This window comes from Leptonychotes weddellii, chromosome 4 (assembly GCF_054177405.1).
Source record: "Leptonychotes weddellii isolate Sample4059 chromosome 4, ASM5417740v2, whole genome shotgun sequence".
In the NCBI taxonomy this organism is placed as follows: Eukaryota; Metazoa; Chordata; class Mammalia; order Carnivora; family Phocidae; genus Leptonychotes; species Leptonychotes weddellii.
This window is the reverse complement of record NC_138372.1, coordinates 39956231-39983281: the sequence shown is the minus strand read 5'-3', so window position 1 is coordinate 39983281 and position 27051 is coordinate 39956231. Positions and strand designations below refer to the sequence as shown.

Below are 27051 nucleotides of genomic sequence, written 5' to 3'. Positions count from 1 at the left end.
TGGCACATTCAGCCAGCCGTTGTCAGTTGAATAACATCGGCATGCGAGAGGAGTTCCTTGTCATCGGTGTCACATACCAGCTGGAAGTTGGCCAGTGACGTCGTGTGCGTTTCCTGGTTGTTTGGATTTCTAGATAAGTGAGAGTCAGATGCGTACTGTAACTGGATTCCAGTTGGAAGCCCTGGACCTTCTGCCAGAGCCAACTACCAGCTTCCAGAAGGCCCTGGAGAGTCTCCGTAAGAGGCGTGGTGGTTGACCGAAGAAGGGCTGCTTGAATCGGAGTGCCAGATGGGGATCCAGAAGGGGATGGAAGGTGGACACGCTAATTGCCGCAACGTGATTGAGCCCTCCTGGTTGGAGGAAGCATAGAGGGGGCAGCACAAAGGCCTTTCTCTCCCAGACCCCCTGGCTTCCACTCCACACAAAGACCCTCACAGGATTGGGGGGTCCCAAGTGGTGGAGGGATGATAACGTCAAGGGGTGTGTGTGCTCAGGAGGCCACGGGCGGGGGGGGCATCGTTGGGGGTCCTTTCTCGGTCAGAAGGCCAGGGGCACGTTCTCGGACTGGTTGGTGAGTCTGAATATCCAGGCCTGTGCTGGGCATCTTCCTATACCAGGTTTGAGGTCAAGGTTGAGTTTGAAGTTCTCATTCAAGTTGAACTTTGAATTCTGCATCTGACCTTGGATAGCCAGACCACGAGCACTTCTTCACCTCAGCCTTTCCTCCATGCTGAGCCACAGAAACCATCCGCCACGGTCACCTAACTAGTGGCTGTCTTGTTTTGATCGCCTAACTCTTCAAACATCAGCCGATTTCTTGCTGCCAGCCTCCACGTGGATACTCTTGACCTTGGTTTCCAAGGTGCCTTTTCATCCGTCCACTTAGTTGCGCAGACCCTCTCATCTTCCCCAGCAGTGTCACCCCGCTCCCCACCTTCCTGCCCATAGGCAGGCTCCCTGGTTCATCCCCAACCCTAAACCTGCAGAGCCTCTTTTGGAGTAAGTTCAGCTCAAACCCTCACCTTCTCCAGGAAGACTGGCCTGGCCCCTCCATTTGAGGATCCTCTTCCCACATGAAATACAAATTTAAAGAAAATCAACTCTAATGGTTAGAAGGGACCTTACAGGCATAGGCTTCAGTGGTTTTTTTAACTTACTTTTTTTTTCTTTGTAGCAGGAGAGCCCTTTCTGTAAATGCAGTCTTATGTGGAAAACCAAGTAATAAAACAGAAAACGGAACTGTCCACTAGTGTAAAGGAAGTGGGGTGCCGAGAGTCCTGCCCCCTGAACTTCCCACCTTTACGCTTCCTCTCCTGGCCCCCGTGGTCCTCTGATTTAATGCAGCTCCCAGGTGGAGGGGCGGTGCCTAGGAAAAAGGGATGCCTTAGCTGAAGATAACCCAGTGAGTGAGAGGCACGGGGTTCCCGTGCCTCCCAGCCACATCTGGGATACTTTCTAGTCTGTCAGCATTCCCCAGCTCTTCAGTGAGATGTTCAGACAGGTTTCAGGGAAGGGTCTGCAGCCAGATGCTTGTGAGAAATGCAGGGGTAAGCAGTTTCTTCACCATAGGGCTTCTTGAGTTTTTAGCGTGTTGGGTTGCATTGCAGATCTCAGAAGTGGGGTAGGGGAAGGTAGTGGGGGTGTGGATAGACAGTATAAAATACAGTGATTCTCAAACGTGTTTGACCACAGGACCTTATCTGGTTGAGGAATCCTAAAATGGTTTCAGAAATACTAAAAGTGGAGGGCACCTGCGTAGCTCAGTCAGTTAAGCATCTAACTCTTGATTTTGGCTCAGGTCATGATCTCAGGGTCGTGAGATTGAGCCACGCGTTGGTCTCTGCGCTAGTAATGGAGCCTGCATAAGATTCTCTCTCCCCCTTTACCTCTGCTCCTCCTCCGACTCTTAAAAAAAAGGAAGAAAGAAATACTACAGGTGGGAAGTGACTGGGTTGTGAGTTGGTGATTGATCCCCCCCCCACACCCAAGGACAGCTGTGTGTCCAGTTGTCAGTCCAAGAACAAGTCCCTTTTCCCGGACTATGGCTTAGCTTCTCCATCCTTCACAGCTGTCTGTTCTTCATGAAGCGTCTGATTGGGTGTCAGGCGAAGGGCTCCCATAAGCCTCTGCCCTTCCATGTCATTAGATACTTTGCGTCTTTTTCAGTGATCACCCAAGTTGCGAGTCCTTCATGTGGAAAGTTAAGATTGTTTCCAGTTTTCTCGTAGTGTAAACGACACAGTAGTGAACATCCTCATGGCTAAAGGTTTGTGCACATCGATGGGATGGCATTCTTAGATGTGGGAAGGTTGGGTCACATGGTATCCACGGCACACTTTGTAACCACGAGTGCATCAGCCACCACATTGCTTCACAGACGTCTGAGTTTCACTTTCCAGCATTGTTCCCGGCAGAGGTACTGACCAGCAGTGTCGGAAGATGCTGGCTGTATGGGCAGCCTTGACCTCGGTAACCAGCACCTGGGAAGTCAGCGCAGGGCCTTGTGTTGTGGGCTGCGCTGCCCTGTCCGGCCAGTCTGGCACTGGAGGCCTGGGACCCAGCCCCTCATTCTTTCTCCTCACCCTGCTTGCTGAAGCTCGGCTCCAGCGGCGGGGACTTCATACATACTAATTGATTTAGATTTAGATGTTTTTCCCCATATAAGAGCTCGGTAGTGGAGACCCATTTATCTGAATGCTTTTTATGTCCCTGAAACCTTGTGCAAGAGGCACAGATTAGACTATAGAGACAATGGGGCATCAGGGGCCTCGTTTGCAAGAAGGTTTCTGTCGCCGCTTTTACAGCCTGGATCTTGCCTGGCTCCTAGAGGGTGGCCGGCGTTCTCAGACGGGGAGTCTCAGGGGTGGGGGTTTATAGGCAGCAGTGGTTGGTGGCATTCTGTATTCACTCACATAGATCGTTTTGGAGAAGGACCGACTCTTGGATATGGACTAGAATGAACCCTTCAAAGCCGGGGGGGGGGAGATGGTCATACTCGGGCCTCCCACATGCAGACAAACCACATCAGAACTGCTTGCCGAGTCCCGGCAGCCTCTTGAAAACCCAGAGGGGGAGGTCACGTTCCCTTCCTGCTCAAGGGATTCCAGGCTCTGAGAGTTCCGGTACCTTGAACAGTGTCACTCGGCTATAAGGAGAGAGACGGTACTGGGACTGGCGGCCCGGTTGGTCTCACTCCAGAGCTGGACCACACCAAACATTTTGTCCAGGAATCTGTAACGTTCTATGAGAACGAAATCTGAGTGGTTACAAGGTCTTGTAGGAGATGAGTGTAACACGATTCTTAATTTTTAATTATGTGATTAGTACCTAAGTACTTTTGGCGTTAAATATTGCTAAAACACAGAGGTGTATGAAATAAAACGTGAAGACCATCTCCCTGCCCCTTGCTGCCTTTTTCCTGTGCATTTACATGTGTTAATATCTGCTCTGGTTTAGCCCTGAAAGCCATTTCAGTTCTACCTGGAGGCCCTATTGTGTGCCTGCTCTATTTCTTTAATTTCAGCAAACCCAAATTAGATAGCAGCATGCTAACTAACTGTAACTTCGGGTAAGTCACCCCTCCAAGAGAGAGTAAGTATCAGATCCCTTATCTGTATACTTGGGGTAAATCGTCTGGAGCATCACGGGGCTTTTGAGAGAATTATGAGATACCAGTGTCATGGCCCAGGGTGTGTGGCACAAATGAAGGTACTCGAAAGTTACCTGAGGCTGTGCCCCCCAGTGTTGCAGGATACGGGGAATGGCTGTCGTTAGTACTCTGCCTAACTCCAAGTCACGTGGACAACAGTGCTATAAATAGCCATGAATACAAAAGAAGCTGTAAGTCAGCTATAAATGCCCCCAGAGAGGTGTTAGCAGCAGATGGAGCTCCAGGCTCCAGTGGGGAGCAGTTAAACCATGGAGGGAATTAGGGAAGGCTTTCTGGAGGAAGTGCCCTCTAGGAAGGAGGGGTGGGGGGCCTTAGTAGTACTAACTTACTTAGCCTTGACTTTGTGTCGGGTAGGTATTCACATCATCCCACGTAAACTGACACACTAGGAACTCTGAGGCCAGAAGTATAGTTTTAGAGGTGAGGGGTCTGAGACAGGGAGGGGTGGAGCCACCGGCCCTAGGTCACAAAGCTAGTAAGTGTCCGAGCTAGTAAGTGTTGGAGCATAGGCACTCGGTGCTCTTCACAGCTGTGTTGCGCAGCCTGCTGGATCTCGAGGAGAGTCTGTAGCAGCCAACGCGAGCAAGGCTGGGGGTGGGGGAGAGGCAGGTGTTGGCAGAGCTGGGGATGGCAGGGTGTGCGGCGGCGGGGTCGGGGTGGGGGTGGTAGTTCATGACATGGCTGGACAGGGTGATGGTAAGCAGATAAGGGAGCACCTAGAGCCACGAATCTGTGGTTGTTTGGCCTCCTCCCACCCCTCTTCTGTCACTTGAGTGGGGGAAGCGTCTGCCCTTCCTGGCATCCACCCTGTGAGGGACACCTCCCAACCTGTCCTGCTCTCAGGCCGCCCCGTGGCTCATAGGCAAGCTTTGTGCTGTTCCTCAGTGGTAGCCCTTCCCCTCAGCCTCTCAAAGACTAGAGACTTGTTGGTATTTCGGGCAGTGCTTTTTTGAAATTCATTTAAGAGAATCTACTTGCAGATTTGTCTTATACTAGCCATCACACACACACACCCACCCACCCTCCCACACACACACACACACACAGTGTGTGCACTCCTTCCTTGAAGGAGCCATGTTGGTGACACAACCGAGCATGTCCTCACCGCTTGTATCTGGGGCTGCCAAGGCCCTTTCGACATTGTGTGTGATGCCCTTGCACTTTGATTGCTTCACCGGGCGGCACAATGGAGTCTCTGTCAACATGCCAGCTAATTAATTTTCACTTGGTAATATTGCTTCATCTCCATGCATTGTTCACGTTGTCCGATGTTTTCCCTGATGCTGGCTGGAGGAAAGCTCTGGAGAGGGCGGATGTGGATTCTGACCCTCCTTCCTGTCCCTTCGGTGAAGGCCTGGGTCTTTCCCATCTCCATCTCCCTCAACCCAAGGGAGAGCGCTGGGCACTCCTTTTGAGAGAGGTCTTAATTATTAGAGTGTTAAAATGAGCACAAACCTCACTCATTTGGCCTCCTCAAGGGCAGAGTTGTGTGAGAACCAAGAGAAGCTGGAAATGCAGACAACTGGTAAAAAAGACTGTTTCGGTTCAGTATTGCCAAGTTTACCATTGCTGTGGCAAGGAGGAGGGGCCATCTGCCTGGGCAGGGAGAGGGCAGGATTTGTAATTAGCACATGTGCTTTGGATATTTCTAAAGGGCTTAAAATAGTCTGTCCTTTTGAATATGAATTTGCTTAGACCACCCCAGGTCCTCTTCCCCTCCCATTTTTTTACATTGCTGACGTTAATCCTGGGTTGAGCATTAATATTTGTTTGTAGAATTTAATTTTCTGTTTGTATTTTTTCCTGTCGCCAGTGGTGGTGTTTTGTTTTTTTTTTAAAGATTTATTTATTTATTAGAGAGAACATGTGATGAGGGGGAGGGGTAGCGGGAGAGGGAGAGTGAAAATCCCAAGCCGACTCCCTGCTGAGCTCCCAGCCCAACGAGCCCAACAAGGAGCCCAAGAGGAGGCCCAACGCCGGGGACTGGCTCTCATGACTGCAAGTTCGGGACCTGAGCTGAAACCAAGAGTTGGATGCTCAACCAACTGAGCCACCCAGGCACGCCTGTCACTGGTGTTTTATTGTGAGAAGCCTCACCCATTACTTTGTGTTAAAAGGAGTGCTGGGTTGAAAAGCAGGAGGCACCTCTCACTCTTTCTAGCAGTCTGACCCTGGCAGGTCACCTCCTCCTCTCCATGCCTCAGTTTCTCCATCTCTAAAGTGGAAGTGCTGAACTAGCTGTCCTCGTTCTGAAACCCAGCTATTATTTTACACCCTTTGTGTTGGACTCTGGAGTAGGGTTCAGTCAGCTTTTTCTGTGAAGGGCCAGGTAGTAAGTATTTTAGGCTTTGTGAGTTGTATGGTCTCTGTTGCAGCCACTCAGCTCTGCCTCATAGCACAAAAGCAGCCATAGAGAATATAGAAATGAAGGGGTGTGGGGCGCCTGGGTGGCTCAGTTGGTTAAGCGACTGCCTTCGGCTCAGGTCATGATCCTGGAGTCCCGGGATCGAGTCCCACATCGGGCTCCCTGCTCGGGGGGGGGGGGGGTCTCCTCCCTCTGACCCTCTTTCCTCTCGTGCTCTCTGTCTCTCATTCTCTCTCTCAAATAAATAAATAAAATCTTTAAAAAAAAAAAAAAAAAAGAAATGAAGGGGTGTGTCTGTGTTCCAGTAAAACGTTATTAACAAATACAGGTGGTGGGCCGCATTTTGCTGGTGGGCCGCATTTTGCTCGTGGACGTTAGTTTGCCAATCCCAGCTCTTAGAGTGTTCTCTTTGGATTTTGTAATGTTTTCTCGTGCACGAGACTAGTCTCCAGGGAAGAATTTCTTACTTGAGTTAGGGACCGACACCTGAGCCCTTCTGAGGCCGGACCTTGCCGGGAACCTGGTCTGTCCCCTATGTTTCCCCTCTGGTAACTGGGGAGGTGGCCTCTCCAGACTCCTCTAGAGAGCAGGAGTGCCTTGCTCTGTGCAAATTGCCCTGTTCTGAAGAGTTGTAAGATATGGTAAATCTGAGCTTAAGTCTGATTAAGGAAGCTCTCTGCCACAAAACAGCATACCTTTGCCTATGTCCTTTCCCTGTATATTTTCCCTGTGATACACCTTTACAGTGAGAGAGAGAAAAAAATCAAACCCTGCTTGCTTTTGTCACTGAATGGCTTTCTTGGTATTTTATTTTGACATTAAAAAAAATTGGTGGTGCACAGGGTAGTTTCAGGGACACCAATATTGTGCTCCCCACTCGTATATAACGTCTTGTTTCTTTACAAGGCTACTTCTTTGAGGGCCTCAGGAGATGGTGGTTAGTGAGGGGAAAGGAGTATAAATAAGGGTTACTCCTCTTTGTAACTGTCAGTGTGGTATCAGATGGCTGATTTGGTAGCAAGATTGTCTCTCATTTCTTTGAATTGTGCTAAATAATACTTTTGCTCAGGTGAAGAAATGCTCATTATTTACATTATTGCTGAAGGCTGTGTGTGTGTGTCCTCCCTTGGCCCTTCCTTTTTGAGCGGAGGAGAAGGAAACACTTGTCCCCATTTCCCAGATTGGCAAAACGAGGCAGTATGCTGTTGCAGTTCTGGATTGAAAATCTCACATGGCTGCGACAAGCAAATGTCTTTATCATTTTCCTGTGGAAACTGAGATGTGACTCAGCAAACAGTCTCTGGGCGGTCAGGGGCGCTGCGCTAGAGTGGGCTTCCTAAGGCCTGGTACCTCCCTTCACCGGAATGCCCTCCAGAGAGTGGCGCATCCTGATGGCGGAGGCTGGGAGGGTTCTGCCCCACCCCTCTCTCTCCCACTCTCCCCATGCGATCTGCGTGAAACAGCAGTGTGCTGTGCAGACGCTCTTAGAGACCAGGTCACTCTAGCCCACCACCCCCATCCCTGTCAGATTAGAACTCCCGGCAAGTACACAGCTCTTAGAAGCGCAAGTCTCTGCTGTTATCTGGGGGGAGAGAAAGACGGGGGGAAAAAATCACCACTAAAAGCAGAACTAACCCCCAGGGCAGCCTAGCATGTGGCTGAGATACTCTGGCAAATGTTTGGACAGCTTAAGAAGATAAGCTAGGACTTAAATAAATAAAACCAACTACCTGGTCTATGAAAAAAGTTAGATTTGGGGGCCTGCTATTTCCTGAAGCTTTCAAGGCCTGGAGCCAAGGGGGTGGGAAATGTACCATTGGGCGTTCCTTCCTGGTGGGATAGCTTCCTTCTCGGCATCACAGGAGCCTGGGCTTGTGTAGGGCCTGCCTGGGAGAGCCTGGGCTGGGGTGGAGGTTTCAACCTGGTGGAGTCCTCACTCATCCAGCAGACTGCCGCTGACTGGCCCTGAGGAGGGCCTCAGCCCGGTGCTCCTCCCCCACTCATTAGCTAAGTCACTTTATCCACAGAGCAAGCCCTGGTGGCCCTCACTCTGCCAGACCTATTTTTGGGGGTGAGAGGACTGTCGGTAGAGAGTCTGCTCTGTGGACAAGCACCACTCAGTGGGCACCAGGAAGTTTTGTTGTTGTTTTTTTTTAAGTCATCTCTACACCCACCGTGCGGCTTGAACTCACAACCCTGAGATGAAGCGTTGCACGCTCCGCTGACTGAGCCAGCCAGGTGCCCCGAGGAAGTTTGTTCTTCATTGAGCACCTACGTGTGTCGGGGATGGTCCAGGGGGTTCCAGTGTCGGCAGTGACCGCCCAGCAGGCTCTTGGGGAGCGCCTGGTCCAGAGTGAGGAAATGAATGACCCGGGAGAAAAGGAATGGATTTTTCCCTTATTTAGGATATTTGTGTGTTTGTGTTGATTTGTAGTCTCCTCTACTTGTCCTAACCAAGGAGGCAAATACCTGGCTGAAGATAAGCAAATAAGATGCCAGACTGGGAATGAAAAAATGTAAATTTTAAATTTTACCTCAAGCCACCCAAGAAACCTTTGCCAGGCCTTACACCCCTCTTTCCTGAGCTGTTTTAATTATGCCCCCCAGTGTCTTTCTGGGAGAACTTCGGGTGGCACTGTCATTTAGTGAGGAAGGGGGAGGTGAACCTGGGGGGGCCCGCTGACAACACCCACCAGTCAGGAAGAGTTAAAAATGAGGCCTTTTACCTTTCAACGATAATGCACATTGTCCAGCAGTCTCATAGTTGTATGGAGGGCTTGAATGTGTCCGGTGTGTCCAGTAAGGTCACTTGTCTTGATTTGGGCTGTCACTTCTGCTGCTCATAGATGCTGTGTTTATATATACCGCTGATCACAGCCTCGCTTGTCTTGCTGGCAGCCGGGCTGTGGGGAGGAGGGCACACAGGGCCGGCGGCTCCTTACCTCCTTTCCGAGGCCTGGGAGGGCTAGCTCTGTTGGGGGCAGCATTTCTCTGCTGATTCCTCGCCAGCCATCAGTGTGGGTTGAATTGCAGCTTCAGAAGGGTACTTGTCTTCTTAATTAGGGGTGGTCAGTTTTCCAAATATTTTCCCTTCTCTTCTTTAAACCTCTGTTCAATCTTCTGAGAAGGGAGCAAAAAGCTCGAGATGAACTGCATAAGATAAACATTTATATCTTTGTAGTTAGGACAGGCCAAGTTGCAGATCGTGAATCTTCGAATAATGTTATTTTGTGAACTGGTCTTGGTTATACTTTTTCCCAAATTGGCATCCTGTTGAGGATAGATGAAATTGTAAAGCATAGAGCTGGAAGTGACATGGGTCACCTCACTCTGGAGTGACCTCGCACAAGGGGCTTTTACGTGCATTATCCTATAATCCAGGCTGCAACCTGAAGAGGTGGCTAGGTGTGGCCCCCCATTTTGCAGATGAGGAAGTTGAGGCTCTAGGAGGTTCAGTGACATCCTTTAAGTCCTGCATCCTGAGCTGAGCTGGGATTTAAACATTTGGGCTCTAAAGCCTGTGTTCTTTCTATGGCACCACACTGCCTCCTAGCTTCCTCCCTTGTGGAAGCTCCTGGGGAGGACCCAGGCAGGCTTCTGATCAAAGCCATTTGTAGGCCAGTTCCCCTGGATCACAGACTTTGAAACACATTAGAACTGGCTGGGGACCCCTGAGCCCTTTGGCATTATCATTTTGTAGTTGAGAAAAGATGGCCTGTAAAGAGAAGTGACTTGCCAAGACTATACAGCGAATGTGTTTGCTGATGCTTTTTAGGTGTTTGTTGAGTGCATACCATGTACCAGCATTCTGCCACACAATTGAGGATAAAGTAGCAAACAAAACAGACAAACATCCCTACCCTTGTGGAGCTCAAATTGAGGGTTCCATATTCCCATGCCGTAGCTTCTCACCCTAAGCTTCTAGACAGCTCCTTTATCCCACCATAGATTCGGGGAGTGCAAAAATAATTTTCATGTAATATTTTGAGCCCGAACTCAAGGAGAGAGGTGAATCAGCGGGAGGAAAGAAGTTATGTAATTGACTCCAAAACTAAAGGAGAAGATCCTTGGTTTGCATATTCGTTTTCAATACCCATTCTTTCTGCAAGTATTTCTTGAGCACATGTTATATGCTGGGCACTGTTCTACGTCCTAAGCATTCAGCAGGTGAACAAAGCTCTGAAGGAAGTAGCGATTACGTACACTTCTTTCTCACTGGAACCCGGTGGCAGCCGGAGGTCCCGCTCTGACTCCTCCATGGTGATCACCAATTTGTGATCTGAACATTTTCCCCATGTAGGTGGTGAGTGTTGACTGCTCTCTGCGGCCTACCATCTATCCGTGCCCGATGCCAACATGGTGGCTTTGCTCCCTAAACGATGAATACCGGCCTGCCTCATTTCTGCTGTCTGATTCGGTGTTCCACAGAGGCACCCTAAGCATTTGTGTGTTTACATAGTGGAAGTTTCTTACTTATCCTGTGTCTCAGTCACCACTTGCAGCTTTTGCCAGAAAAACAGTGACCTCTGCAGCCCAAAAGAATTTGACCAAGGATGTCTAGGGAAACTTTCTGTTGATAAGAAGCCCTCTGCAGGTTAGTTAGGGGCAGGAAGAACAATTTCACATCCCCTTAGGAGTTCTACGCTTTTTTTTTTTTTTTTTTTTTTAAGGAAAGCCTTTTAAAATATGAAAGGCCTGAATGCTCCCCTTTGCATTTCCCTCCCATCAGCATTTTATCAATTGATAAAGTTCCTTCTGAACATGAGAGCCTCCCTGGCCCAAGTTTTCTCTCCAGCATCTGCTTCACCTTCAGTGATGGGGAACTTACTACCTGTGGGGCGGCACATTTCAGTTTTAGACGATTAGAATTCCTTTCTGTTCTCGGTATTACCACCACCAAGTAGAAAGACTCCCTCTTCCTTATGCATTTTTTTGGGGGGGGTTAATTATAGCAACTCATTCATGTTCTCTGTTCTTCCCATAAGACTCCTCCGCCTCCACCAATGGGTTTCCATTTAAAATAGCTCCTGTTCTGTTTTGGAAGGCTTCTCTCCTGGCTTCTGGTTTGCCAATGTTCTTCTGAAAATGTGGCTTCCAAAACTGACCTCCAGCCCCACTCTTTGGCCTGGCACCCTCGAAGTGTCTGGAGCTGGCAAGAGGGAGAAGTGTGGCAGGGGCGAAGATGCTCTTGAGTCAGGAGCTGGCCGTGATCCGCTTTGCTCTGTGGTAGGTATTAAATATGTTCCCAGGCCTGTTTCCTGCTTCCAAATGCCAACATCCCTGCCTCTTATGTGAGGTTTAGCTTAATCCCCAACCTTACCTAAATGTTACTTCTATTATTATTCAGAGCTGGGGGTAGAATTTCCCTGTGTTGAGAGCGTGCGTGGGGACGCAGTAGCGGGATGCCCGCTCTGCCTGGAATTCTCTTCGCTGGGTCCTTTGTTCCAAAGCCCTGTCCAGCCAGGATGGTGCTGTTCTCCTAATGTTGCTTATTAGGATGTCTTCAGAGATTAGATGGGACAACCTCCTCGGTTTACAGCGGGGGATACTGCGGCCCAGAGGGTAGAAGTCAGCTTGTCCCCATTCTCCTGTCACACGGCAGGTAAAGTTAGCCTTTGTGGCTGGAAGCCAGGCTGCTTGTCCCTTTTCCTGGTGCTCTTTCTACCCTGGAGTGAGGCCAGAGGTGTGGCCCCTACGAAAGGGTCTTCAGTTTAACAGTTTTGGAATTGTCTAGGAGGCTTCCGGCGGGTTAGCCCTGGCTGACAGGTACTGGGGTTTGCACAGAAACCCTGAGTCTCTGCCCTTGCTTTCCTCTCTCTCCACCTGAACTGGGTGTGCTGGCCAAGCCTCAGGGGCACACCTGATGAGAGTCCAAGAGTCCAGTGTATCTGTCAGATTCCAAGGGCCTGCTGAGCATGAGGCAGGGGTGGAGAGCCGTCAGAGTATAGGGGATAGCTGCCAGATGAGAGGTGTTCCTTGAGGGCAGATGGGTGTGTTAGTCTTCACGTTTCTACGCATGGTGCCTGGCACATAGTAAGTGCTCAATAAGGATCTGTTGAATGAACCAAAGGATTTGGATAAATGAGACCAGACAGTGGATAAGCTTGGGGGCAGCCTGCCCATCTGGTGGGCTAAAATGGAAACAGCCGATTCCTTTTTATCTCCCAAATGTTCTTGGAGCTCCTGCCCCATCCTAGACACCTCAACACAGCCCGGCCCCTGAGTAGGTTAGGGAAGGAGACCCTATTAGAGGACACCCCCATGTCTGGATGGTATGGGACGTATTCTGTAAGCACTGATTGCCTAACTGTCTTGGCTTTGGAGGGTCCTCCCTTGAAGGGCCCCTCCCAGCTGCTCCTGGAAGTGTCCCCCGCGTATCACCGTGGCCAGTGCATGCAGCCATGCAGCCCAATGATAAAACTCTAGCCGAAGCTCTGCCCTGCCTCTTCCCAGGGACAGGGACTGCCCTTAGCCTCCCCCCCCCCCCGCCCCGCCCCCCCGGCCTCTCTTCAGCTCCTGTTTAACCTGACTGACTGACCGCTCTGCGTGCAGAAGGCCTGGGTGATGGGTGAACATGCTAATAAAAATCATCGCTCCTCTCTGGGCACTGTGCCGTTTGTGGTACGTCTTGTTAATCACTTGGCAAAGAGAACATCAGGACTTTAATTCACCGGACTGGATTTCCTCCCAGGTGTCTCCCTGCATGGGTGAAAGGTGGAGGTGGCCAGGCTGGCTGGACTGTGGTTGAGGGGGGGATGGTGACAGGAGTGGGCGGGGTTGAATTTTCTCCTTTTTCTCTGCTAATAGTGTCAGGACACTGGCAAGGCGCTCCCTTCCTGTTCTCCAAAAAACCCTACTGAAGCACTGACCACCCCTTTGTTGCATATCCTGCCCCCACCTGCCTTTCTTTTTTAAAGAAGTATTTATTTATTTGAGAGAGAGGACCAGCCCATGCGAGCATGCAGGGGCGGGGCAGAGGGAGAGAGAATCTTAAGCAGACTCTGGGCTGAGTGTGGAGCCCAACGTGAGGCTTGATCTCAAGACCCTGAGACCATGTCCTGAGCTGAAAACGAAGAGTCAGATGCTCAACAGACTAAGCCATCCAGGCGCCCCCCGACCTGACTTTCTAAGTGAATCCACAGCCTTCTGTCAGGAGTAGGGCTCTGGTGTGTGTGCAACACAGTGGCCTTGTTTGTCCTGTGCCTGCTGTGGGGGTGGGTTGGGGGGCACTGTATTAGGCACTCTGGGGAGACATGGCCAGCCCCCCCCACCCCCTGCTGCCGCCCAGCCTGTCCTTTGGGTCCCGGGGTGCCTGCTTCCTTTCCTCCCCTCCCTCCTGCTCCTTTCATCTTTGTCTTTGCTCTCATGGGGAATTAGCCCCCCTCTCCTTGCTTCCTGTCCAAGACCTCTCCTCGGTCCTCTGGGGAAACCACACAGGCCCCCCGCTGGTAGGTCCAGTGAGTGGTCAGGAGCCTTACCTCCCACTGACGGGCCCTATTCCCTTTCTCCTCTAAGTCTCCCCACCACAGACGGTATGGTGTGAGGTAAGGGGGCTTCACCCCCAGTGCTTAAGCCTGGCTGGCATTTTTCTGCCCCTGTGTGGTTTTATTAAGTTTCTCCTGTCAAATCTGAGAGGCTGAGGAAAGTCATTTTAAAGATTTATTCCTGAAGGACCCCATGAACTCTGGTCATTGAGTACAAAGAGGGTTTAGTGGTTGGGGTGGGTGGAAGACTTTCCCCCTGAAATGAGAGAGGGAGAGGCCCTGGCGGTTGAGGGAGTGGATGCCCCTGCCTGTGCATCTCTGACGTCTTGCAGATGCGGGGCAGGGGGAGATCAGGGGAGGGACAGATCAGCGCCCTGAGCGCTGGGGCTCAGCCTGACGCCCCAGCGCCTTGGAGCCTGCATGCAGTTTCCAGGAACTGTGTGTGTGTGTGTGTGTGTGTGTGTGTGTATGTATGTATGTGTGTCGGGGGCGGTGGGGGCTGGGGGGGGCTGCGGGGAGGTGGGAGCTTGTTTGGCAGCAGGCGCCTATCAGACAACTGGAAAGTGCCAGTGCTTTGCCTGGCCATCTGTCCCCCTCCGCCTGGCTCCTGTCCGCCTTCTGCTTACCACAGAAGGGCCCGGCAATAGTCTGCAGCGCGGGGCACGGAGCCTGGCCGGGAGGGGCAGCCACAGTCCCATCTTGCCTTTGTTTATTCCCGGCTCGGCCCTGGCTCCCGCGCTTTGCAGGAGTTGCCAGGTGCGCAGAAAGTTTGCTGCGCGGCTGCCCATCGCCGTGGTTCTGTGGCGCGGTGGCGGGAAGGGAAGGTGATTTTGTGCTGCGCGTCGCTTCTACTGTTTTGTCTGTTTGCTTAAGTGGGACCTTCGCCCTTCCCCCTGCCCACTGTTTTCCCCCAGCCTTGGTTTAATTTGTGAAAGCACAGCCAGAGCCAACTCGCTGGGGTTGGGGCTCGCCGGCACACCACCCTCCTCGAGCGAGTTAAAGGGTTAAATATTATGGGGAAGTTCAGCCGCACTTGCAAGATACGGTTGCCGTAGCAACAGGCCTTCTAATCTGGTAGGTGACCTGAGAGACTGGAGAAGATGTAGGGGTTGGTTTGGCATTTCATTATTTCATGAGGCTGCCTCTCCAGCTGGTTTCTCTGCTGAGCTTAAAGCTTGCTGTTCCTGCCGCTAGAATTACTGGCACATTCCAAAACAACAGTGTTGATGGCACTAGCGGTGCGTTAATGGGGGTCTGGCCAGGCAGGGTGGGCGGAGGAGAGGGAGCTGGGTTCCAGGAACCCAAATGTGGGGCTTGTCCCCTCGCACAAAGAGGGGGGTGTGGGTGGAAGGCTGTGCACTCGGGTTCGCTTTCCTGCATACAATAGCTGCCTTCTTGAAACACCACCGTGTAAACCGAATCCTGTTTTCTAGTGCACTGAGAGGGACTGGCTTTGTAGGAGGATTTTCAGGGAACTTCTTTAGTTGGACAAGAATCCTTAAATTTGGGGCGGCCTCTTTAAGGTGGGGGGAGACCCCTCCACTGCAGGGGCTCTCTTCTCTTGTATTTACCTCCACGTGGGTGTGGTCTAGAGATTCAGTTCAGTTCAGCACATCAGTTGTATGTCTCCTGTGCTCCTGGCCCTGTGTCCGGAGCAGAGAGAAGTGGGACCGAATGGTTAGTTTCATTCATTCACCCAGCAGATGTTGGTTGGGTGTTGCATGTGTCGGGCCCTGAAGAGAAGGGGCAGGTCACACCACTCTCCTGTCCAGGGAGGCTCTCAGACTGAGAGGGGCCAGCCTTTTAGAGTGACCTTGTATTGAGGATACCTTTCTCGGAGGGGTCTGCTCTGCTTCTCCTCTTTTCCCCTTGGCTGTGATTGCCCAGAAATCCACAGGCCTGATAATTGGCATGCGTAGAGGTTGTGCTTTTCTAAGCTCTGTGTCCTGTGCGGAGTTCTGTGTTAGCCTGGGCCCAGGTTCAAAGGGATTTCCAATTGGTTGGCTTCCTGGATTTCTTGCTTTTCTGAATTTCTTCCCTCTAGAGAGTTTGAGTGTGCCTGGGATTTGTGAGGGAATTTTATATGGCTTACTCCCTCTCCGCATTGAAAGAGTGAGCTCTGTACAGAGAGGTCCATGTGTTAAAGGCCCGGCGGGCAGCTGCGGAGGCTCACTGTTCCCGTTTCATAGATGCAGAAGCTGAGGACCAGAGGCCATGTCATATCCACTCCTGGGGCTTTTGGATCCCAGATAAGGACTTGCCCCTGCTGGACCAGGTCCTGGTTGGACTGTCCATCTACTGTGTGTATGACAGGTGTGTGAGAAGGTTGGGCTGGAATGTGGTTCTTGATGGGTGGGACTGGTGTAGGAGGTAAAGGGACATGCACTCTCATAAGATCAGGAGAGTCCACAGACAGTAGGGTGCACCGGGAGCAGGCTTCAGCTATCCGGTTCAGAGGATCGGCTTGGGGCAGTGGAATGAGAGGCTCACCCGTTGCTGGCCCGCGTGACCTCATGTTGGGATGTGGGAGTATGCTTAGGAGGGCACATGATGTGCCACCTGCAGCTGAGGACCTGCAACCAGCTCAGCTTCTCGTCCCCGTGTGCTTTGGGTGATCAGTCCCGTCTGCACCACAGTCTCCTGCCTGTAAAACACTGGCATTGACCTCATCATCCTCCATCTTTCTCTCCCATCACTCGGTCCAGGTCTGGAGATGGAAGCAGCATCTTGGCAAAGTCTCTCTGTACTTTTGGGCCTCAGACTGGCTTTTCAGTAACTGTAGGAGGTGGCTTTAGGGTTTTGCCTAGTTTTTATCTGGCTCGGGGTGTGATTTTGTCCATTTCAGTGCATTTTAATGCCTTTCAAGCCCTTGCCTTTGGGCTGCTCTGTGGGGGAGACAAGGGTCAGGCAGCCTCGGGACCCTGCCCACTTCTTTCTGACTTCCATGGAATCTGGAGAGGTTAGTCCAAATTGGGTTCTGATTCTGTGTGTGGTTTACTTGGATCCTCTAAGCTCTTATTTTCCTGCAGGGAGAGATCTTGGCTCTGGGGTGGGGGGGCCGTAGCAGGTACACAGGGCCTTTACAAGTGAGGCATCTCAGAACAGCTAAAGGAAAAGATCTTCAGGGTTAAAGCTGCTGGGGTTGGACTGTATGTATGTGTAGGGGTGTGTGTGTGTGTGTGTGTGTGTAAGTGGGTAAGTCACTGGGTGGAGTGGGGGTGCGCGGGTTGAGGTGAAGATTTCTCGGACCTCGAGGATATAAAAGTAGAGGTGATTTTGCTCTTTCCTACTTTAGCTTAGATTTTGGTCCAAAGTTCTTTCTCTCACAATGGGCCTGATTTCCATGGAAAGAATAGATGTGCCGTGTTCTAATTAGAGAGCTGAAGCCTTGCTGGATGCAAAATAAGTAAAACCAACCGTATTGGCTCCAGAGCTGGCCAAAGCCCTCAGAGACCTGCCCTCCCCATAGCAGGGGTATGTGGAGAGCCTTAGTGGTTTCCTTACAGATGAGGAAACTGAGGGCCACACAGGGGATGGGATGACTGCCTGAGGACAGTGACCATCAGGACCAGCTCTTCCCTCTGACCCACTGCCCCCAGTTTCTCCCATAGTTCTCGGGTTTGCCATTCAGGGGATGCCCCTCCAGAGTCTGCTCATGCTCTGTGGGATCAGGTAGGTTTTGTGCTTGTTATGGAGGATCTTAGATCTTGTGGAGGTTCTGCTATCATTAACCATCCTGTTTTAGAGTAGGAAAAAAATGGCAAAGAATTTACCACCATATTGACATTTTAAAGCAGTTGATTGAGACTGGGGGGGTGGGGAGCGGTTCCTCAAATTTTGCATTGTCTGTGTATTTCTGTTAACAGTAATGATTGTAGTGAGTACAGTGCCAGTCATGGTAGATCCTCGGATGACCAAAAAGATGAGTGAAATACAGCTGCTTCCTGCTGCAGAGCCTAGTGAGGGGAGACTCAGGATAGTCACCCACGCTCTGTGTTTGCCTTGTTGTGTTAATGTTGCCATAGTAAGACATGAAATGGATGACTTTCTTCTCTGGAGAGTGGGAGATGAGGGCAAGGGAGGTGGGGGTTTGGAGATAAGATGGAGCCTCAAAGGAAGTGGAGGGGGTGGGTAGACCCAGTGGGGACAGTTTCTGACAAAGGTTCCCCCAGGATATTTTGTGGAAAAGTTTAACTCCTTTTCATGATGCCCCTTGAGGAAGCCTCCATACCTAACCAGCTAAGAAACTAGGACCCATTGGGCTTTTCTGGAGAATGTCACTTCCTGGGGTAACAAGTTACTTCTTGCTAGGTGAAGTAGGACTTGAATCAGTTTCCTTCAAGCTTCCTAAGGTGTCCTGTGCTAGTTCTGAAGTTTTGGGTTTTGATGAGGAAACTAGTGTCTCTAGGCAGGTCCTTCTGTGTACCTTGATCCCTGTCTAGCCCAAGGCTGTGCAGACGGAGGGGGCTTGGTATGTTTTATCTTTCATAATAAGGAAGCCTGTTAGTTTGCTGAGAGTTCCCACTGTTTCTTGGGAGTCCGTTAACGGAGAATAAACTTCGAGATGTTTCGATGGGCGGATGGGTAGGTGGGAGGGTGGGTTGAGTGGATGGCTAGCTGCTTGAGTGGGCCGAGAATGCTTATCCAGGCTCGGGTGAGTCAGAAGTCTTTGTAAAATGCCTGTGACATTTGAGGACTTCTCGACAGCTGGGTGTACGGGCAGCAAGCAGGTCCTGAATCTCCTGAGGGCCCACTGAAGTTTCTGACCATTCCCTTCTAGCATCTGCTGGAGGTTCCTTCCTGTTAGGTTCATCTGTTGAGGAACCTTGTCCTATGTGAGTATCCCACATGCCAAAGGAATATGGGACAATGAAGGAGGATTGTTTTTAAAGCTTAATTTGTATTTAAATTATCACAGCTTTACCCTGGAGATCTGTGAATTTTTAGCATTTGTGGCTTCAACAATTCACAAGTGACAGGAGTAATTTATAACCTCCCTGAGCGTAACTTTGATTCTTGTCCCGAGAAGCAGCTTGGCCCCCTAGTTGCTGAGCTAGTGGTAACCCTGGCGCACTGTCCAGTGCCCACAGCTCTTGGGCGCTGCTTATTCACACATAGTCTAATTTCATCCTTACAGTAACTGGGCATTGGGTGTAATTGCTGTGGCTTTTACACCTGAGAAAACCGAAGGACTTACAGGTCCTATACATGCTCGTTTTGAAAAGTAGAAGGAAGAAAAAGTCACCCCATCATTCCACCACGTGGATGAACATTGTGCTAAATTCTTTTGGGGGGTGGGTGGGCGGAGGGCTGTATTTCCTCTCAGGCTCTTTTCTGTCTTGTCCAGTTAGCATTTCTGCATAATCACGTTCTAGTCAGAAAACTCTTATTACAAAAACTATCAGTGAAGAAGCTCTGTAGGCTCCGTCTCCAGACTGGGTCTTTTCCCCCGGGTAGGTGTGGTTTCTGGAGGGCTTCGCCCTGGGGCTTCTCTTCACAGTCTCTGGGCCCAGCTAACCCGCTAACCTGGGAGCTTAGCGGTCCATTCAGCCAGCATCCCTGGCTCAGGCATTCAGACCCGAGCAGGGCCCTTTGTGTCTAAAGTTGTAGTTGATTGGAGTGCTAATGAATCAATTAGAAAATTACTTGCTGCTGAGGTCCTCAGCCAAAGGAGGGTGTACGCGGTCTTAGAAAGCCATCCGAAGGCCATATGCCTATAAATCCCTCTGGCTGTGGCCCTTGTAAATTGCGCTGCAGCCTTTCTGGGACCGGTTCATCGCTTGAGAAAAACGGGACCTCTTCTGCTTTGCAAGGGCTGCCTTGCGTGTGGGACAGTTTTCTAGCATGTACTTTGGTCCATTCTTCCGTGGTGAGAAAGAGAAGACCAGAGTACCTCGTAACAGTGTTTGTACCTCACTTTGAAAGAGGACCATTTAGGAGCATTCCCTTGTTCTTTCTTAGGAGCCATTCCCTTGTTCTTTCTATTGGGAGGGACTGTTACTATCTTATGGCAGTTTTTATGGCTGGCGGGACTGGAGCTCCGAGGGGAAGCAGCCTGCCCTCGGGTCACCCATCTGAGGCGGTGGTTTGGCCTTCAGATCCCCAAGTCTTCCAAATGTCCCTCTGCTGTCCTGCCTTGCCACACAATGCCCCCCCGAGTCCTAGATCTTAGTGGGTCTTAATAGTCCCAGGTGGGGAGTGGCAGGGAGACACAGCCCTTGGGTGGTATGGTAAAGGCATTTCCAGTTCAGTACCCCGGGTTAGGTTTGGGGCGGGTGAGTTGGAATGACAGCCAGCAGCCATGGCTGAAGGGACCCTGGGTAGGTGATGGAGCAGGGGCGTCCAGATGGCAGTTTGTGTTCCGCATTTCAGGACACTTGCCAGGGTGTTTGAACCCGAAGTGGAAATGGGTAGAGGGGAGAGAGGTTAAAAAAAAGTGACATTTTTGTGAATCCTGACCAAAGTGGGAGCTATCTCTTGAAAAAGAGATCTGCAAAACGATGAGTTTGATGTTTTTCTGGCCTTTCCACACCTGTTTCCTCGTTGGCTACCTATCTCGTGTGATGACACTCCCGCCCCCCAAGTCCTCAGTTTATGAAGACGGCTAAGGTGTCACTAATCCTTTACCTGTTTGCTCCAAGAGGAGCCAGTGTGCTTCTCCGAGGCTGAAACCAGAGGCAGCTCTGTGCAGGTTTCCTCTCTTAATTTGGCTTCATTTAAGGGGATCCTGTGGCCCTTTCATTCCCCGGTTGGGGGTGGGGGAAGCAGGATTCCTTGTTTATAACCTCAGATTTCTGTCCTTTCATTCAGCGTGTCATGACAGTTTTTTGTGTTTTTTTTTTTTTTTTTTTAGATTTTATTTATTTATTTGACAGAGAGAGCACAAGCAGGGGGAACAGCAGGCAGAGGGAGAGGGAGAAGCAGACTCCGAACAGAAAGCCCAGACATGGGGCTCTATCCCAGGACCCTGGGATCGTGACCTGAGCCTAAGGCAGATGCTTAACCGACAAAGCCACCCAGGCGCCCCATGTCATGACAGTTTTGATGCCTCTGCATCCAGCGGTGGGTGCCTTAGATGCCTGGCACCCAGCAGTCACGTTTTTCATCTAACATTTGAGTGCTTATCGTGTGTCCGGCCCGGTTGTAGGTGCTGGGAGTGCAGCAGGGAGCAACACGGATGCTAACCCTGCCCGTCCTTGTGGAGCTGACATTCTAGGGGATGGTACTGTGGGAGACCTCGGGTCTCAAGGCAGTTTGTATATGCACTTCAGGAAACTTGCCAAGGTATTTGAACCCGAAGTGGAAATGGGTAGAGGGGAGAGAGGTTAAAAAACACCAAGCCACCAGGCTGGCTCTTTTTAATATGCCCAGCGTTGTGCTGGGCATTTTATATTTGTCACCATGTTCCATCCTCAGAAGAGCTTCGTTAACACAGGTATTGTCTCCCCATTTTTGCAAGTGAGGCCACTGAGAGCACATAGCAGGTGCTCAATAAAGGTGCCGGTTGGCCGGATGCATGGCATACAGCTTGAAGGCAGTGGAGCTGGGTTTCTAGCCCAGTCCAGGTTCTCGACAAGACATCAGGCTGCCTGTCCAGTGCTTGTACTTGTCCCTTGAGGCCAGCTTCGTTTTGTGGATTTGCTTTGAGTGTGAGTGCCAGAGCTCAGTAAGATTATGGTACAAGGTCCTGTTGTGATCTGTAACCAACCCGACGTGTATCACCATCATCGCTGCCCCTGTCCCTGCTGGAGGATTCCTTTGTTTCTGGTGGTTTCATAGAAGTGGAAGTGAGATCTAGCAGCTACTCAACTTTCCCAGCCACTGTTGTCAGTCCCCTGGCCTCACTGCTTGAGGCACATTGGTGCCGCTGTGTGAGTTGTGAGTGTCATAGAGGAGTGAGACTGGGATCCACCTGCCCCTACGCCTCAGGGCCCCGGGTGACTCTGTTCCTTAGGTTGGCAAAGGCGAGGCAACATGTGGAACATTTAACCTCATTTGTCTACCTGGCCAGCATCTTGGTCATCCTATGTTGACTTGGCCACACCAAGTTTCAGGTATTGAAAATCCCCAACAAATAAAAGTCTAGCCCCTGGAAGGAAGCGGGTTGGCTTTCTCCTTGTGGAAGCTCAAAATGCAATAGCTCTGTGGGTAGTCGGCTCTCCAGTGTTAACCTGCTTGGCAGGCTGTTGAAGTCAAGTTCCAGGCAGGCGTCAAGTTGGTGGAGGAGGGAGTTACAAGCATGTGGCTGGCCACGAGGGCAGGGGAGATGAGGTCTGCTTTCTTTGCCTCTTGTCTGTGCTCTTGACCTTCAGGATCCTTCTTGAACTTCCTTCTTTTCTCTCCCTCTTTCTGCTAAGTCTCTTGACTTCCAGCCACCTTCCACCTGCTTCCCTACATCTCTGCATTTCCCAATACCTTGCGCATTGCCTCAGATTCTCCTTGGCTGTGCTCAGATGGCAGGCCGAGGGACAGAGTCCACCACCCAGTAAAGAGGACCTTGTGTCACTGTGACAGGGCTCTGACCTATCCTTAGCAGATGGTGGTGGAAGGTCAAGGGTGGTTGCATGGATGTGTGAAGGTGGGTCAGATAACACTGCATTGGGAACAGTGCAGAGAGGGAGGAAGGGGGTGGGTGAGAGTGTAGTTGCAGGTCATAGGGTTGGAAAGAATTCAGGATGGATTCGTTTCCTGGGCTGCACTAATAGACTACCACAAATGGGCTGGCTCTAAAATAACAGAAATTCATTATTTCACCGTTCTGGATGTTTGAAGTTCAGAATCAAGGTGTCGGCAGGACCGTGTTCTCCCGAAGGCCCTAGAGGAGGATCTGTTCTGTCTGTGCCTTTCTCCCAGCTTCTGGCATTGCCAGCATCAGTCTTTGGTGTTCCCTGGCTCTGCTCTGCCATCACATGGCGTCCTCCATGTGTGTCCGTGTGCCCACATTTGTCTTATTTTATAAGAACACCAGTCATAGGTTAGGTCCTACCCTACTCCAGTATGATCTCATCTTAACTTGACTGTATCTTCGAAAGATCTGTTTCCAGATAAGGTCACATTTACAGGTACGAGGGTTAGGACTTGAACGGATCTTTTAGAAGGACCCGACTCAACCTACAACACAGGGTGATCGTGCCTACCCCAAATCCAGAGAGCATGTTCGAACTCTGCTTGAAGGGGCCTTAAAGACCCTGATTGGTTCTGTAATTTCAGTCAGTCCAGGGCATTCATGTTAGGAACCCCGTGCATGCTGGGTTCTGGGCTTGGCCCTGCGCAGAGGGGAGAGACTGCGTGGCCTTTACAGTAAGAAGCTTCTGTGGAGACCAGGCTTTTATATGCAAGTACTTGAGGGATGACCTGAGAAATGCAGACAGGCTTTTTCCTTCCTGCCCTATTAATTTTGAGGCCACCTGGATCCAGCCAGGATTTCCTCTCCCTGCCCTCTGGAAGAAGGTGATAGGGAAGGAGGTTGGGAGCCCCTGGATCTGGAGGTTCTTTGAGTGCTCAGTGTCCTCCTTCCGAGTGAGGGTGGGACTTAGAAGGTTTCTGAAGTGTGCTTCTTGGGGTCTGTTCCAGGCAGCCGTGGGAACTAGGAACTGTTTTCTTGGAAGGGCAAGGAGGGATGGTTCTTAGTAGGGGCTCCTGTGTTTTGTTGTGGATAAACGTGAAGCCAGGTGTGGGTTAGTGGCTTATGCATCGGGCCAGCCCCTTTTCTTCCCTCCCAGAAGGTTCCTGTAGGAGCAGCGAGAGAACCGAGATTAGTCTACTTGCCACGCGTGAGAATTCTTCCTACGACTTTACCATCTTTCTGGGTCTGAGAAGGATTTCCACACAGATGACAAGAGTGGAGCAGAAAGCATTTGTAGCTATTGTGTTGGTGAAAACCAATGTAATGTAAATAGGAAGTCAGGATTATATGTATCCTCAAAACACTGCCTCTAAAAACCACACACGCCAAATGAAATTGACAACCACGCGACTCTAGCCTCCAGAGCACTGTCTGCAGGCGGCCAGGGCTTAGGCGGTGGGGGCACTTTGTGCTCTTCCTCTCCTCTCGTCCCCCGCCCCCCCCCACTAAAAAAAGAGAAGAAAATTAATCAGGCATTTCCCCCAATTCTTTCACCTCTTACAAGGCCTTTATCACTCTGAAGATACAGAACATGTTGAATCCAGAAGATTCACCGCCCTTTCTACCAGTCACTATGGGGGACAATTGTTATGTCCCTAAATGACCAAACCACAGGGGATCCAAGGAAGTATCTAGGACACACTTTAGTCTCCCCACTCTACTCTCCTGGGAGTGGCTTGGATCCCCCATTCCTAGAGGGGGCCCTCAAGAGTCCACTTCTGCAAATATTCATGATGCCAAGCCTGGTGATGGGCTTCACACAGGTAGCTTTGTGAGTCATTAGTTTCCAGTCTTACTTCCAAACAGTATTGTGGATCATTGTGAAGGAAATTAGATAAAATTCTGGCACGTCCACTGTCCAGAGATTAATACTGTTAATGCCCTGATTTGTATCTTGCTGGTAGGACTTATTGTCTGAACACGCCCCTGCCCATAGGAGTCCAGTGCAGTGGGGTGATATCTGTAGTCCACTTGGCTGCTTGAGCCCGGTCATCCAACCACAGGTGCCTCCAGGCCAGCACCCTCCCCACCGTGTGCCTTCTCAGGCCCTGCTGTCTGCCTGGCTCCTTGCCACCATCTCCTTTCTTCCCCTCTGGTCTTCTCTTCTTTGGAAGTGCAGACCGCCTGCCTCAGTTTGCCAAGTTGCATGTCCTCTTCTAAGATTCTAGAACCTGTGTCGTACGTGGTTTCCCTTCCAGGAGGCTTGACCACACACTCACTGCCTGTGGTGGTCCTTCTCCCAGTCAGGAGCTCTTTGTAACCCATGTTACCCAGAACCAATTTCTTTCCCTTGGGGAGAGGAGAATGGGGTGTCTGTCATCCTTGCTCCCAAGTCCTAGAGGCCAGGACTGCTCTGCCAGGGGGAAGCCCGTGTATGTCCAGTATGGTGCATGGCTTTCACCTTCACGGGCCCACAGATCCCCGCGAGACTGATGAGCTGGGTGTCCTCTCCAAACAGTACGGGTACAAAGCACTGTGTGCAATAAGTCCAGGGGTTTGAAGATCCTTTGAAGCCCTTCCCTGCGGCCCTTCAGGGAGAGGCATGTCCCTCTGTGGCTGGCTTGGCTTTCTGGTGCCCATTTTGTCTTCCCTAGGGTGGGGGCAGTGACAGACCACAATGTGACAGTTACGCTGTTGGGGTAGTGACTGTGGCTGTTAGTAGCAGCTCACATTAGGCTGTGCACCCACCCTTCCCCGTGACCCAGCAAGGGGCAGGTACTCGTAGCCCCATTTCTCAGATGAGAAAACTGGAACTCAGAGTAGGGACATAACAAGCCCAGGGCCAGAGAGTGAGTCAGAGCCGGGACTGCGGCATAGGTCAGTGTGGCTTCAGAGCGCATGCCAACCACCCGATTTGCCGCGAGGAGTGTAGTAGGTGCTCAATAAATGGTAGTAACAAAAGGCACAGGGGGTTAGGGCACTGCCAACCTGTTGGTTGTGGGGCTTCCCCTCCCCTCCAGGTCCCCACCTGTCCTAAGTATTTCCCGGGTGCAGGATCTGGGCTCCAGAGCTTTGCAGGTGGGCGGAGGCGAGCACAGATCCGCCAATCCTGGGAAATGTGTAAAATCCTGTTCCTGAAAACCGGCCGGGTTCTCAAAGTGTCCCGGCTGGCGTGTTGTGCTAGTCACGAAACATGATCCATACGCTGTATTTTAGGACTTCCCATCTGTCGGCACTTGAGGGAGCGCAAAGCGTGGCAGCTCACTGGGGGGAGGGGGCGGGGAGGGTGGGCAAGGAGGATCTGTGACAGCAGGGTGGCTCTGCACCTCCACGCAGAGCACAGTCTGCTTGGTTGCGGGTCAGGATCAGGGTCCTTGGGAGGTTCCGGTCAGCAGCAGCCCAGATCCCTTTTCCCATTACTTCACTCGGTTTTTAGACACATTCCCACATTTTAGCTAAGCAGACTGCGGTACAGGGGGGTGAAGTGTCTTGTCCGGGGTTTCAAGGCTGTGCTGATATTAGAACCTAGGTCTTTCGACTGTCCAGTGTCGTCTGCCTTCCCTGAGTCTGTTCTTCTGCCTCCGGGGTTCAGCTCTGTAGGTGGTACAGGGCAGGGTGCGGGAGACAAGGAGGACAGGGAGGGGTAGGCCTGGCGCCCCACCCGGCTGGCCGCCGGCGGTGGAGGCCGGACGCTGAGAGAGGGCTATCGATCCACCATCTCCTCTGAGGGAGGGCCGCAGCACATTCGAGGCTTTCTTTTTAAAAATGCATTAACTTGACCGTAAGCAGGCCCCAGTTTAAAAATAAATAAATAAAAATAAGACAAGCCAAACAAGTGTGGGAGTGGGAGGCAGGGATGGATCAACATCTTAGGAAAACTAAGAGTGTGTTTGAGGAGGGTCCTTCTTGATGGGCGGGCCAGCTGCAGGCCAGGAGGCCATGCCTGGATTCTGGACCCCAAGACTGCCTTTTGCTGCTGTGCCCCGGTTCTCTCTCTCTCCCTGGCTCAGTCTGTGCAGGAAACTTTACCCAAAGCCAGAGCTTCCAGAAAACCCCCTCTGGGGTTGAGGGGTGGGATGGAGGAGGCCTCTCATAGAGTGTGGGGGCAATCCATGTGGGAAAACCTGCCTGGCCAGCCCCAGCTTGGGCAGTTTGGTCTCCTTTTTCGCCCTTAAGCCACCCTGGCCTTCTCTTGGTTTCTCACAGGGGCAGTTCCCTGCCTAGAAGGCGTGTCTCTCCCTTCCCTTGCCCTCTGGTCTCCAGTTTAGCACCTGCCCATCCTTCAGATCTCAGCCCCAAGGGTACCTCCTGATCTTCGTCTCCTGTCATAGACCCCCAAGGCTCTCAGTACTTCTCTTTTGTAGTGCTGACCACAAGCATAATAAAAGCATTAACTTACCTTTTCCAGCATTTAGCAATTAAGCTTGGGGAAGGCAGGGACTAGTCTGTCCTGTTTGCCCAGCACAGCACAGTAAAGGGGGTAGTAAACCCTGGTGGAGTAGATAGATGGCAGGTCAGGGTCTATCTTGTTTGGCCCATGGATGCAGTTTGGGTGAGGGTGGAGGGAACAAACATTGGGGATCCGAATTCACTGCAATTTCCTAATGTTTCTAGAGGCACGGGCCCACTTCAGGGTCAGGATATGGTTTCCGAGTGGAGCCCCAAACACTTGAAAAACAGGGAGACTTCTGCCCGCGGCCCCTTAGGCCAGGGAATGCAGCCTCCCGGAGCTCGTGCGTCTGGAAGCTTGTCCCAGCCAACCTGTTCCCTTCGTGGGTGAAAAGACATGGAGCCCAAGAGAACAGAAAGGACTTGGCCGAGATCACACAGAAGAGCCTTTGAAGACCTTGAATCGGGCCCCAGTGTAAACGCCAGTGAGTCAGGCACCCGGTGCAGGCCTTGTTTCCTTAGCTCCGTGTAGCGGCTCCGTTGGGGAGGCACCATTTGTGCAGAAATGGAGGCTCTG

General features: G+C 51.3%; 1 protein-coding gene across 7 annotated transcripts in view; it reads left to right on the top strand.

The window, feature by feature from the left end:
* Positions 1-27051, top strand: part of SSBP3 (single stranded DNA binding protein 3) — a 163289-nt gene that overhangs the window by 33718 nt on the left and 102520 nt on the right. Inside the window, exon 1 of one of the 7 annotated variants that reach the window (XM_081818469.1) lies at positions 11106-11261. The exons of the other annotated variants lie outside the window; for them this stretch is intronic. Coding sequence (XP_081674595.1) covers positions 11121-11261 — 141 coding nt within the window. The 5' untranslated portion in view covers positions 11106-11120. Of the gene's footprint in view, positions 1-11105; positions 11262-27051 lie in introns of those variants that run through there. 7 annotated transcript variants of the gene reach the window in all.